Genomic DNA, 12,385 nt, shown 5'->3' with positions numbered 1-12,385 from the left:
GTTTGTTTTCTTTTTTTTATAACGATTTGTCTCACTGCTTCAAGTGACAGTTGTATCATTGTAAAGTCGGTGCGTTTGCATACAAAGAGGTGGTATTCATTCTTGCATGTTGCACGGTGTGTAATAATCTCACCCTTCTTCTTCTTCTCTCTCTCACAATCTGGCACCATTTTCTCACCCCTCTTCCTTAATCACCACCTCTATTTGTTGTTTCGCTCAATGCCCACATGGTGGCGCAACACACCATCTTTTTTTTGTTTTGTTTTGTTTTGTTTTGATTTGTTTCCCCCACCACGCTCCTGTGTATTCTCTACCTTTCCTCCCTCGTCTGTCTGTCTCTCTCTCTCAGTGTGATGGCCTATCAGGATGGTTTTTACGGTGCAGCTGATCTCTATGTAAGTATGCCTGTCTCTCCTCACTGCCTCACTCCTCATCTACGTTTCTCGCCTCTTGCCTGTGGGATTTCAAGTGTGAGACAGCACAGGTCGAACCCACAGAGATGTCTACCTTTCAATCCTTTGATTTATAATTCACTCTACATTTTTTATTCCTCCAAATCTTGAGTGGATTTTTAATTGCAGTAAATGTTCACGTCCCATTTTCAAAAGCACTTTACAGGCAGTCTTACATGAAATGCCCTGTGATTGATGGATGATACACGGTATATCCGTGACGAAACATGACCCCTCGGTTGCCCAGCACACCTTGTAGTCATGTGTTCATGAGTAGACTCCTCTCTGGTTTGTTTCTGTGCATTTGTGACTTTGTACCAACGTGATTATGAGTGTGTAATGGTGCGTGCGTGCGTGTGTGCGCGTGCGTGCGTGTGTGTGCGTGTGTGTGCGTGTGTGTGTGTGTGTGTGTGAGTGTGCGCGCGTGTGCGTGCATGTGTGTGTGTGCGTGCGTGAGTCTGAGAGAGACCAGGTTGACAATAGCTGTTTCTGTTCTCTCTGTAGACTAGTGTTTCAGGACATTAGTGGCAGATTGCCCCAGGTAGGGTTTACACACTCTGTGTGAGAGCCAGTGTGCATCCTACTCGTCTCCAATGACTGCGTGCTGCTAGACATTATTGACCATCTGAGATTGAAATGCCTTTTCTGTCTTCTTTTACTAACTCACTGGATTCTGACATGGGTGGAGTTGCGGAAGGGGGAAGAAAAGAAACTTGTTTAATTCAGTTTTGTTTTTTGTTTTTTTTTTTAATAAAAAAACAACAACTCTAAATTCAGATAGGGAAACACTGTCGGTAGATAGACTAGAAAGCAGCCAGAAAACTACTGTTGGTATAATTTCAGTTAGTTGTACAAAAAAAATTAGTTGGATCTGTTTTGTGTCAACATATTGAGCCAATTTTCATTAGTTTACATAAACTATAAAGAGACCTTTTTGCGGTGTGTTGTTGATCGATGATGAAAAGTGTAGATTACCTTTTAGAATCAGTCGTTTTAGATGTGAAATCATTTTACACACAAAAGCACTTTGTACAAAAAGGGGTGGAAAAACAGATGAACATGGGAGGGTTGGGGGGGGCTTTTTTAAACTCATCAGATGAGTAAATAATTATTAGTTGAACCCTTTACAGGTCCAACTTAACCTTTTGTTGGAGCAAATATAATGGATTTCTTTGTAGCTTTTGTCATATTTTACTAAGTTTGATCGAACCATCTCTACTACTCAATTGTCTTATATTAGGATGGCAAAATATAGCAGTAAATCATGACTGTATAACTCTTTAAAAAGTTTCACACAAAAATATGTACTCGGCACGAGCAGTGAGGGATTCAGGACAAGAATATTCAAATTAATCATTCATTCAGACCCCTTCCAGGAATCTCCCTATTTGTTTCACGTGTGGCATGCTAACTGAATCAATGTCAGCATGCGGACATACTTACAAGGCTGACTCCCCCACCCAAGTCCCTCCGACCCCACCCCACCCCACCCAACCCCACCCCTCCCCCCTTCTATCTGTCCTCTTTCACATCTTTTTTTTTGTCTTTTCCTTCCACATTGTCAAAGTTACTGGAACTTTTCATTTTCCCAATTTTATCACTTTATCCTCCTCTTCTGTTAATTGCTCCCTTCATCTCCTACTGTTTCTGTGTAGTTCTACCTTTTTCCTCACTATCTCTCACTATTCCCTCCCTCCCTCCCTCCCTCCCTCCTTCCCTCCTCCATTCTCCCGGTCCAGCCTTCCTACCATAGCAGCAACTGTGTGGTCCTGAATGCAGGGACTTGGTTGTGACTGATTCTTTAGGGTAGAATGCAGTGGTGTGTTTTTGTTTATTTTCCATAGGGATGTTTGGTCTAATACACTGTACGTTCTGAGTTTGGGAAAGCATGCTGTGTCTGTCAGTGATTGGTCGCTGGTCACACGAGAGTGTGTGTATGTCTGTGTGCGTGTGTGCGCGTGTGTGTGTTTTTGTCCTTTTTTTTTTTTTTTTTTTTAAATCCGACTGGCTGATTGTCTTCTTACACCTGTAGTTTTTTATTTTATATTTTTGTGTCTGTTCATCAGCTGTTCATCCAAACATAAATAATGACACAATCATCTTGCCACCCCTTCCCCTTTCTTTAACAGTGTGTTTTGGTAGGGGAACCGGGGTGGCGCACAGTTATGGCTATGGACTCTCTCTTCCTCCATGTCCAACTTAGACTGGAAACACGATGATGCAGTTTACTGCCACAGAAAAGAGCATTACGCACAATTAAGGATGTCATTTCTTGTGGTGTTGGTCATGGAGTGAGAGAGCCACACAGAGCCTGAGCTACATCCTTGTGAATGCTATACTGCACCAGATTAGCCAGTTTTGCTGACTGTCTGCTTGTTAATCTTTCGCTCTCTTCTCAGCAGTTTTTCTCACAATGTAACCCCGTAGATCCACTGCTCGTTTTTTTTTTTTTTTTTTTTTTAATCTGCAGACAGGCAATCGTTTAACGGTGTCTTCCTCTTCTTTCTGCCCCCTTCCTGTCTTATCCCACCATTGCATCTCCCTCTTCCTTGTGACTGTCGTCCTCCACCTCCACCTCCACCTCCACCTCACTCTGCCGCCTGCTCACAGGGTGGCTATGCAGCATATCGTTACGCCCAGCCGGCTGCAGTAGCGACTCCTGCGGCAGCAGCGGCTGCAGCGGCAGCATACAGCGACAGGTGAGTGAACTGCCACGTGAATTCATTGGACAGCATGTTGTGTCTCACAGAGGGAAATTTTTATTTATTTTTTTTCGGGGTGATGACAATAAAAGGTGCGATACTTTTGGTGAATCCATGCAGCTGGGAACTTGAACAAGAGACTACCAACACATATTCTGCACAAAATGGCAAACAGCGATGTCGTCCAATGATAAAATAAAGTCAACATTATTTACACGCCTCACTTGTATATCACAAACTATCAAGACAAGATTAAAAATGTCTGCTTATACTTTTGCACCTTTAGTGCTATAAGTTTGGGTAGACTACAATATTAAATAATGTCATCTCACGTAAATGCACAAATTCTTCAGTGTTGTGTGGCATCAGATCTACTTCTCGAAGCTCCTTGAACTCTGGAGTCATTAACCGTCCATGTGAAAAGTTCCCTGTTTGATTGGTTTCAGATTTTCTAAACTCAAAAGCCAGAATTTTCCAACTTCCCAGTTGCTCATGAATGCATCTTTTGATATCAACTGCCTTCTGAAGTATTACAATGTTTGTTTTTTGTTTTTTTAGATTAAACAGTGGCTAACCATAAAAACTAAATGTAAACAAATATTCTTCGATATGTCTGATAGTTATGGACGAGTTTACACGGCAGATCCCTACCATGCTGCGCTCGCCCCGGCTGCCTACGGTGTTGGAGCCATGGTAAGTCCATGCAAGCAGCATAGTGCATTGGCAGGTTTGTTGTCGTGTAATAATGGTCAAAATAATTACTTTACATTTTGAATTCAACATAGTTTTCACTTATTCTTTAGTTAATGCAGCTCGGCTGCAGTTTTTTTTAACTCATGACTGAGACACAGAACTCAATACCAGATAGCATTAAACAGTACTGCAATAGAGAACGTTTGCAACTGTATTGTATGTACGATAAGTCAATTTTTTGTTGTTTGGCTGGTCGTGTAACTCCTGTTCAGATATTTCAAAATGCACCAGTTACGTGAAAATTGGGACAACTCGATGGCACGTAGTTAAATTTGAGATTTTGTTTGCAAAATTGACTCTGAGATTATAAAATATATGCATGACTAAAATGGCATTTTAAGTCAAAGATTATGTTTACTGAATGTGTGTTTCCTTTCATTTTATAGGCCACACTGTACAGGGGGGGCTACAGTAGATTTGCCCCTTATTGAAGACGCTACATTTCCCAGGAGCTCCTCTCTTCCATTGAATTACTCTGAAAGAGCTCCCCCTGTTGTCGTGGAGGTTGACTGCACCCAGTTTTAAAGAGTGGAGTCATCCACAAACAACGTATTTCACGTCCCACCCCAGAACAGTCCCACATTTTCTTATATACGCTACTACAGAAATAGAGGAATGCTGTATTAAAGACTGAAGGATGGCCTTTGAATAATTAAAAAAAAAAAAATTTGAAAAAAAATAAATAAATAAGACTTTAAATGGCCACCTTCACTATTGCACGGCTGTATCATAGTCTCCCCTATCTTTTTCCCTCGGCACTCAGCAGCACAAGATTTGGGACAGAGCCCAGAAGTTCTTCCAAAGTCTGTACGCGGATGACTGACATTTGAGCAGCTGTCACTCCTGTGAGGGAAAAGAGCCCGACGGTGTGTGGCAAGCACACACTCCGCATTTAAGGAAAACGGAGAGGGAGGCGAGCAATCGAGGCATCCACAAATCATCAGGGTGACCAGAAGACAGAAGAAGGTGCACCTAAAACGGCACCTGAAAACACTCTGAACCAGGATCACTAAAATAATAATGACAAAAAAAACAAAAAAAGAAGTCCACTGACAGGTTTTATAATTCCTCTTTTTCGTGGGCGGGTAGTGACGAGAGGATTTCCATTGCTGCTGTGTTCTGGCAGGGGCAGACTGAGCGTGGCAGCTTGGGAGAGGAGACGCGATGGTTTATAACGCTACAGGAGGAGGGAGGGTTTTTAGAGCTGTTCCTTACCTCAAGTTTTCTTAGTATGTGGAAATGGTAAACCTTTAAACTTTAAATTGTTATGATATGCAAAGAAATTAGTTTAGAGAAAAAAAGTTACCAAATTTATTATTATTATTATTATTATCATTATTATTGCTATTGATATTATTATCACAATTATTTTGTTTGACTCAGCTACAACGGTGAGCCTTGGGGTGAAAAACAAAACAAAGCAACCTTCATCTGTTTTAAAAATCATCCATCAAGTCCAAACTTGCACAATATCTCATAACACTACAAAAAGTGCAACACTACACAGAAAGCATTGTTTAGCTGAGTTGACATTCAAATTAAATCATTGGCACACAGCCCTCGGAGTTTCTGTGGGATTTTAATGTAAAGATTTATCATTTGGATGATTTGGATTCTTTTCTTCCCCTCATGCTCCCATTTTTTTAATCGAGAGTTCAACATTGGATGAGTCTTCCTGAAACATACTTTAGTTGGTAATTGTGTTCAAAGTGCTGCCAGCAGCAATTACTGAGCAAGAGCGCAATCAAGTCGGTGAGTTAATAGTAAATATTTAAATGCAAAACACCTTACTATTGTGCATATTTCTATACCATTGTATTCTATATTTCCAAAACGTGGCTTTTTGGGCTTTTGTTTTTTGTTCCAAAGATTTGTAGAAAGCACATTTTTCAGCCGTATGTATAAATATATTATCTTTGTTATGATTATGATTATCTTATAGCTGTTTTTATTTACTTTCCCCTCATCTTCTGTTGATATATATATATATATATATTTTTTATATATCTCTAAATGTTGTTCCTTCTCCAGTAAGGTGCAAGTTAAATTTCAAGTTTTTGTTTTGTTTTGTGTTTTTTGCTTTGGATTAAAACTGAGCGTGTACATGAGTGCAGACAAACAAGGGTATGCATGTAACATTGCCAGACTTTAGTCCTCTCAGTCCAGGTTATTTTTAATTGTTTGTTTGATTGATCATAGGATCCGTTAGCATGACGTTTAATTATATTTCAATCTATACAGTAATGGCTCTTTTTTTTTTCCTTTTAGTGTCAATATTTTGCAGTTGACTGAGTTGTTTTGAAATGAGGCCTGTAGCACTATGGTTGAAACCAACGTGTTTAATTGTTTTCCATTTTGTTTCTTTCGTCATTGTGTTTTCGTTTCTTTCTATTTTTGAAAAGGCGATTCCTTTCACATTTCAGTGGCTCGATCTGTCGCCTCAGAGAGGTCTGTCGCTCCGGGTTTGTTTGAAGATATCTTGTAAAATGTCTAAAAGTGTTATCACACATACACGCATAAGCTGGTTAGTATCCCAATACGGTGAAATACAAAAGTGTAAATGTGGAAGACGATCTAAGTATGTGCATAATATGGGACAGCTTTTTTTTTCTTTTCTTTTAAAAATTTCAAATACGCAAATTTGTAAGCTACCATAGTGTTTTTCCACTTAAAAGCCGGTCAATAATGTGCCCCCACCCCCCTATTATTAAATGTGCTGCTGTTATATTTCATCATACCATTTACATTTCTTTTTTTTTTTTTTTATAATAAGTATTTCAATAGTGAATGTGGTCTGGACACCATTTAAAAAAAAAAAAAAAAAAAATGGCACCAGCCAAAGATGCTAGCAGTTCCCAGCATGTTTCTGGTTCCCAACTTAAAAAGTGCTACACAAAACCACACAGACAGACTTTTAGAGCCACTGAAGGCATGGACAAATCAGCATGAGTGATACTTGTTAAGTCAAAAAAAAAAAAAAAAAGAGAAAAAAAAATATTTTGCATGAATCTTGTGTCTTTTCATATTTGCCTCCGAAGCAGCCGAGCCCGGCTCGTTCATCTTTACCGCTTTGCTCCGCGGCGGCAACGCGCGGTCCAAAGCTAGTCGACACAACAAAGAGCACAGTGCCGTTTGGCGAAAAGGCCGGCTGACAAACACAACGGCTGCTGCAGAAATGACAGGCGGCTCCTTCATTTTCCCGCCATGTTTTGTTTTTTGCTGTTTTTGTTTTTGTGTTGTTGTTTTTCTGCTACTATATTGTAGTAAACTATGTGGTCATTCGTCATAGTTGCTACAGTATGAAGCGTTTCTTCCCGCTGTCATGTCTGTATCCCCCTTGATTGCCATTATGTTTTTGTTTTTGTTTTTTTGTTTTGCTTTTTTGTTAATGAATGTCCATATAAAATGTTTTCTATAAAATGTTTTGTTGTGAGTAAGCTTTCAGTTTGTTTTCTTTTGGTATTTTGTTGATTTGGTAAAATGGATGAGTGTTAATTTTGTAGTCCAGTGTGTGAGATGCAAAGTTACAAATCTGACCGATCACCAATATTAAAGGTAGAGTCTATAATTCTGTTGCTGAGCACCTTTTTGTCCAGTACAAGCAAATCTGTTCACAGGTTGTGAGATGTTGGTCTGCTGTCATTGTAGCACTTGTATCTCACTGGGCTGTGACATTACAGAGGGGACATGCGGAGGAGTTTCCAAAATATCTTGAAACACTTTCCCACCGGGCCCTGCAATCACGAATCTTCAACAAGTAAATAAAAATCCAACTAAGTAGATTTGTCGTTGCAGATCTCTTCAAGACCGTGTCAAGTTTTCCGCAGAATTCAACATTTTCGAAATGAGAAATGAGGCTTGTTAGTCCGGTCCTCATTCAGCAGCTCCATTTTTTTTCTTCTTCTCGGCATCTGGTGACAAAATGATTTCTGGACTGTGAAGTGACCCAATCAAAATCCTCAGTGGTCTCATGTCTGTTGCATGACATTCGTCCTTTGTAAATCCAAAAATGTGATAATTATCTAGCGATCATTGTGCAAACACAACATCGCAGTGCTAATTCTCCACATTCCGGCAAATTTTGGGCGAAATATGAGACAATTCCCATTAGCCACGGGTGAGACTTCATCTGTTGATTTATATTGACAAGAGCTACATTGTTTGCATGTGTAGTTGTAACTCAAATTTAATCATGAATAAAAAAAAAAAGTGAACATAGCTAAATTTACTTGATTTCATACACCAGCTACCTTTAGTTTTAGTTTGCCAGTTAAAATGTTGCCATTTCATTGCATCTTTACAGAAGAAACCCGACAAGGGTGAGCGCGATGAAAGGAGAGGAAAAACTGCAGAAGCAAAGAGATGTTGCCTGCAACACTCATCACGTCAGGAGGCAGCGTTGTGTTGGCGCCGACGTGTTAGTGCTCGCCAATTTGCATCAAACACTGAAGAACTGGTTAACATCTGAACGTCGCGAGTTCATGGATTGAGAAAGAAAATGGATCAGCTGATCAAAATGACACTCATCAAAGGTCAAACCACTTCTGCCAAGCTGCTAAATAGAAATCAATCCTGCAGTCGTTCAAGTTGCTCAGAAACAGCTGCTGACCTCCATGTGGCGTAAATAGAAACCAATGGGGGTTTTTTTAATCCAGGAATCTTAAAAGTGCCGTTGGATGTTTATATATTTTGCTGTGAACCTTCTTGTGTGCACATTTTAGTGGCAAACCCTGTGACATATGTTGACATGTTTTAGTCCTCAGGACAGAGTCGGAGAAAAGACTGCTCAAAGTGACTTCTATTAGCGGCTTCGATTAAGCTCAACATGTCTGCTTGATTTATGTCTTTTCCCAGGGTCAAACATGAAAGATAGTCACACCATATGAGTTCTTCTGGAAAATATTTATTGGCAGTTCTCAACTGAAATCCAACCACTATTGACAGCATGCACAAACTTACATTCTTGGTTCATAAAAATAAAAATATGTTTCATAATTCTCTTAAACAGCAGTACATTAAGAAGGTTTTAGCTCCAAAGAGGGGGAGGAGAGTGGAGAGGGAAAGGCTGAAGAGGAGTGAGGGTCAGGAAACGGGAGGTGAAAAAGTGCAAAATAAGAGGGGTGGGGGGTGGGGGTCAGATCTGGCAGCCGGAAAACCTCAGTGAAGCGTGTATACATATATTTAATATATAACTGTTTACAATTGGATTTGCCAATTTTATTTGACATATTCTTGTTTCGTGTTTAGGGTTCTGTTTTTTGTGCAGCGATTCCCAAACCTACTTCAACAAAACATCTCTCGGGTCAGGTTTGAAGGAAAGCAAAGGACAACAGGGTGAGGCAGGAAGGTTCAGTGCAGGAAAAATACTGCAGGGAGGTAAAATAGCTGATATGAAGACACAGGGTGGTCCCTAAACAATTCCATATTTGGCCAGGTCGCTGAGCTCCATGTCCCCGAAAGCCTCCCAGGGGCAGACCACTGTGAAGTCGGTGCCCAGACCCTCCATGCCGGGGATGTCGTCTCCGAATCTGAAAACAAACAAAAACACTATTATTTGTACGGAAAAAAAATCCAAATCCTGAAAGGTGCCACTTGGAGGTAAGTATTTATGCTATTTCCCATATGTTTTACAAACCAGAATTCTTTTTATTTGGTTGATTTGTACTCGATGGTCTGATGCCATATAGCTTGTCAATTGAATTGTCAATGAAGAGGTTATAGTTTCAGACATTTGAATTCCTCACTTGATCAGAAAATGTTAAAATGATCCATTCGATCACAATACTTTGAGTTGGAAAACTATATGAAGGCCTCCAATGTTCCTTGCACTAGCTTGTTCAGTGTGGGAGGATACAAACCCTAAAGTGCCATAAAAACACCAGATACACTGAATGACACACTGCATGTCGCCTCAGAAAAATCTCTGATCTTAGAGTCGTTCTACTTCCAACTCTGAATTCCCACATGAACTACAAAAACTGTTGTGCTGAAAACTGAATTGGGTGATAATTCTTGAATATAGTGGAGCTCATGTATAAATATTGCCATGATGTAATGTGTGACATGAAAGCGCCTCTTACCCCTTCTGGCCTGGTTTGGGGGCCTTGCTCTTGAAGGTCCTTGCAGTCCTCTGCTTGAACTTGGGAGGTGCCTTCTTGTCGGCGGGTGTCGCAACTGCAGTGTCTGCCATTTTTTTTTAGGCTCTGCAAGAGAAAGAATTAACAGTTAATCTTAATGTTAAAGATCCTCTTTCCTCCTCCCCTTCCACTTGTTCCTATAAGTCCCTACAGCCCTGTGCTGTGATGACATAACCCTCTCAAGTTGGGTCAAATTATACACCAAAGCTGCCGTAGCACCTTAAAACCCTCTAAGACAAACCGCTTTAGTCTATTTTTACACCCTGGCTTTGAGGATTAGTAATGACCAAGTTTCAAGACAAATATTCTGAGACCAAGAAATAAAGTTAACACCTTCATAAGGCCAGGCAAATTTTGATCCCTGAGCATAACAACATTTTGCCCAGAATGGCAAATTTTTAATCTGCTGTAATCTGATCTCAGCGGAAAGACCTTTCACCTTGCAGGAGAGCTCAGCAATACTCTGAATTTCACCTGAGATATACTCTGATCTCACTGATAACCATTACTTTTAAGTAATTTTGTCAATTTCTCATTTTTCTGCCAGTAAATGAAGTTACAAAATGTCCCTGGGAAAAAAAAAAAAAATTCCACAAGAATCTTTTAAACAAACAGCATCTTAAAAATGATCGTCAAGGATGACTGTTGCTACTAGATATGACAAAAGAAAGTACTCAAAGAACGTTTTCTTCACTGCACTTTAGAAATTCTTTGAGACAGTTTTAACCTCATTCATTAAAATTAAATAAATAATTAAACAAACAAAAACCTCCACGGATAGAAGATGCTGTTTATAAACGAATCATTGTTCTATCTACAACTTGACAAGACAAAAGCACTGCAGTCTCCCTCTGTGTTTAAAAATGTCTTCTTGGCTCGGCCCAGTTCATCTTTTCCAGGGTGTAAATCGTTTCAGAAAACCCTCCAGTCAATGTTACCATGAAACAAGTTTTTTTGTTGAATAGCAAACTGACTTTCATGTTGGTCCACAGACCAACATCATTACGAATCAAAGGCAGAATGCTTAAACTCAATGGAAAAATCTTCAAATAAAAGCATTTTAAATTCCACTTCTCCAGTTCAAATGTATCTTCTTATCAAGCTTGTTTGAGTTTGGATTTAACAATAAATGTCAATAAGTGTTCCAGGTTAGAGTCCCCCAAAAAACATTCAGTGAACTCCTCCATAACATTGCACATACACGTTTAAAAGTCCAGAGTCCTCTAGGAGGTGAAAAAGTACCATGAAGTTTCAACAACAAAATATACAGGATAAGAGACGTGCAAAAGTTGTTGCGAAGCGATGATGCACAGTCCACAAATCAGAACATTAACAGCCAAAAGGTAAAGTGCAAAACCACGTGCAGCTATAAAATGTATCCAAAGTTCTGGAATGAAACGTGGAAGATGATAACATTTGACTGACTTCCCACCCATCTACTCCGTAGAGTCCCTCACCTTTATCGCCACAGCAGAATTGAAAGAGCACCAAAGTCTGACTACAAGTCCCAGTTGGATCTTACCTGTAGATGAGTACAGCTGGTTTCTGGTTGATGTCTCTTTCTCGAGTCTGCTTCGTTGTTAGAAGGGCATCCTCTGGGCTCTTATATACTGTCTTCTCTAATCCCCCTGACATGCTTCTCCTTACTTTTCTGTCCTGCTTTTTTTTAGACCCCACCCTCTATTTTGACTCACTGTTTATGAGCTTAAGGAATCGGCTCAGCAGTCCACCTGTATCATGAGAAAAAAGGGCCGCCTTACCTGGTGACGCATGAAAAGATCTGAGTAGCATCATAAGTCATTTTCGGACGTCAACATGAATGAAGATTTGCATTTGCACAACAATATATTGTGATCATATACACACCTGCGATAAATACATCTGGGAGTAAAGGGTGAATTCATTACCAGCAGAAGTCCAGCTTTTACTGTGAGAACCATATTTTTGACATAAAATGACAAATTAAAAGCTACATAATGTCAATATTTAGATTTCAGCTTATTTCAAAAGTTCTAATAAAGTAATACTGACAGTGAAATCCCTTTGTACAACAACCTAAAAAGTGAAGACTCGGGAGCAGAATTGGGAGCTGAACCAAATTACCATCATGAATGTTTTACCAAGATCACACACTTGGTGTCACATTAATAATTGTTCGTTTGAGGTGACACTCTTTGCTCTCAGTGGTGCCCTGAGGCCATGTGGTGAGGGATTAAGAGATGAATGCTTAAGTGTTCCTTATCTGTCACCGTGTGATCGAAGAGACTGTGCCTCCGCTGCTCCTCTTACATCACATGGTCCAGATCCTCATGCAGCCTGTCGGGACACATGTGTGTTTACT

At 39.9% G+C, this 12,385-nt stretch overlaps 2 protein-coding genes across 6 annotated transcripts in view; one reads left to right on the top strand and one right to left on the bottom strand.

The window, feature by feature from the left end:
* rbfox2 (RNA binding fox-1 homolog 2) overlaps positions 1-7,475 on the top strand; it is a 37,544-nt gene extending 30,069 nt beyond the window's left edge. For 3 of the 5 annotated variants that reach the window (XM_080494262.1, XM_080494261.1, XM_080494264.1), the window contains 4 exons: positions 350-395; positions 3,063-3,151; positions 3,775-3,847; positions 4,294-7,475. In XM_080494262.1, the coding sequence (XP_080350388.1) occupies positions 350-395; positions 3,063-3,151; positions 3,775-3,847; positions 4,294-4,338 (253 nt within the window). In that variant the 3' untranslated portion in view covers positions 4,339-7,475. Of the gene's footprint in view, positions 1-349; positions 396-956; positions 994-3,062; positions 3,152-3,774; positions 3,848-4,293 lie in introns of those variants that run through there. The other 2 variants (XR_013936581.1, XM_080494263.1) reach the window with 2 other exon arrangements.
* A 1,842-nt stretch (positions 7,476-9,317) lies between these two features.
* Positions 9,318-10,097, bottom strand: pde6ha (phosphodiesterase 6H, cGMP-specific, cone, gamma, paralog a; the record flags this gene model as incomplete). Its single annotated transcript, XM_080520522.1, has 2 exons — positions 9,318-9,435; positions 9,988-10,097. The coding sequence occupies 2 exons, from the start codon at positions 10,095-10,097 to the stop codon at positions 9,318-9,320; spliced, it is 228 nt and encodes a 75-aa protein (XP_080376648.1).
* Positions 10,098-12,385: the final 2,288 nt, after the last annotated feature.

The sequence above is a fragment of the Blennius ocellaris genome (genome assembly GCF_963422515.1).
Source record: "Blennius ocellaris genome assembly, chromosome: 3".
Classification (NCBI taxonomy): domain Eukaryota; kingdom Metazoa; phylum Chordata; class Actinopteri; order Blenniiformes; family Blenniidae; genus Blennius; species Blennius ocellaris.
Note: the sequence above shows the minus strand (reverse complement) of the source record. Positions and strands in the feature narration are given on the sequence as shown.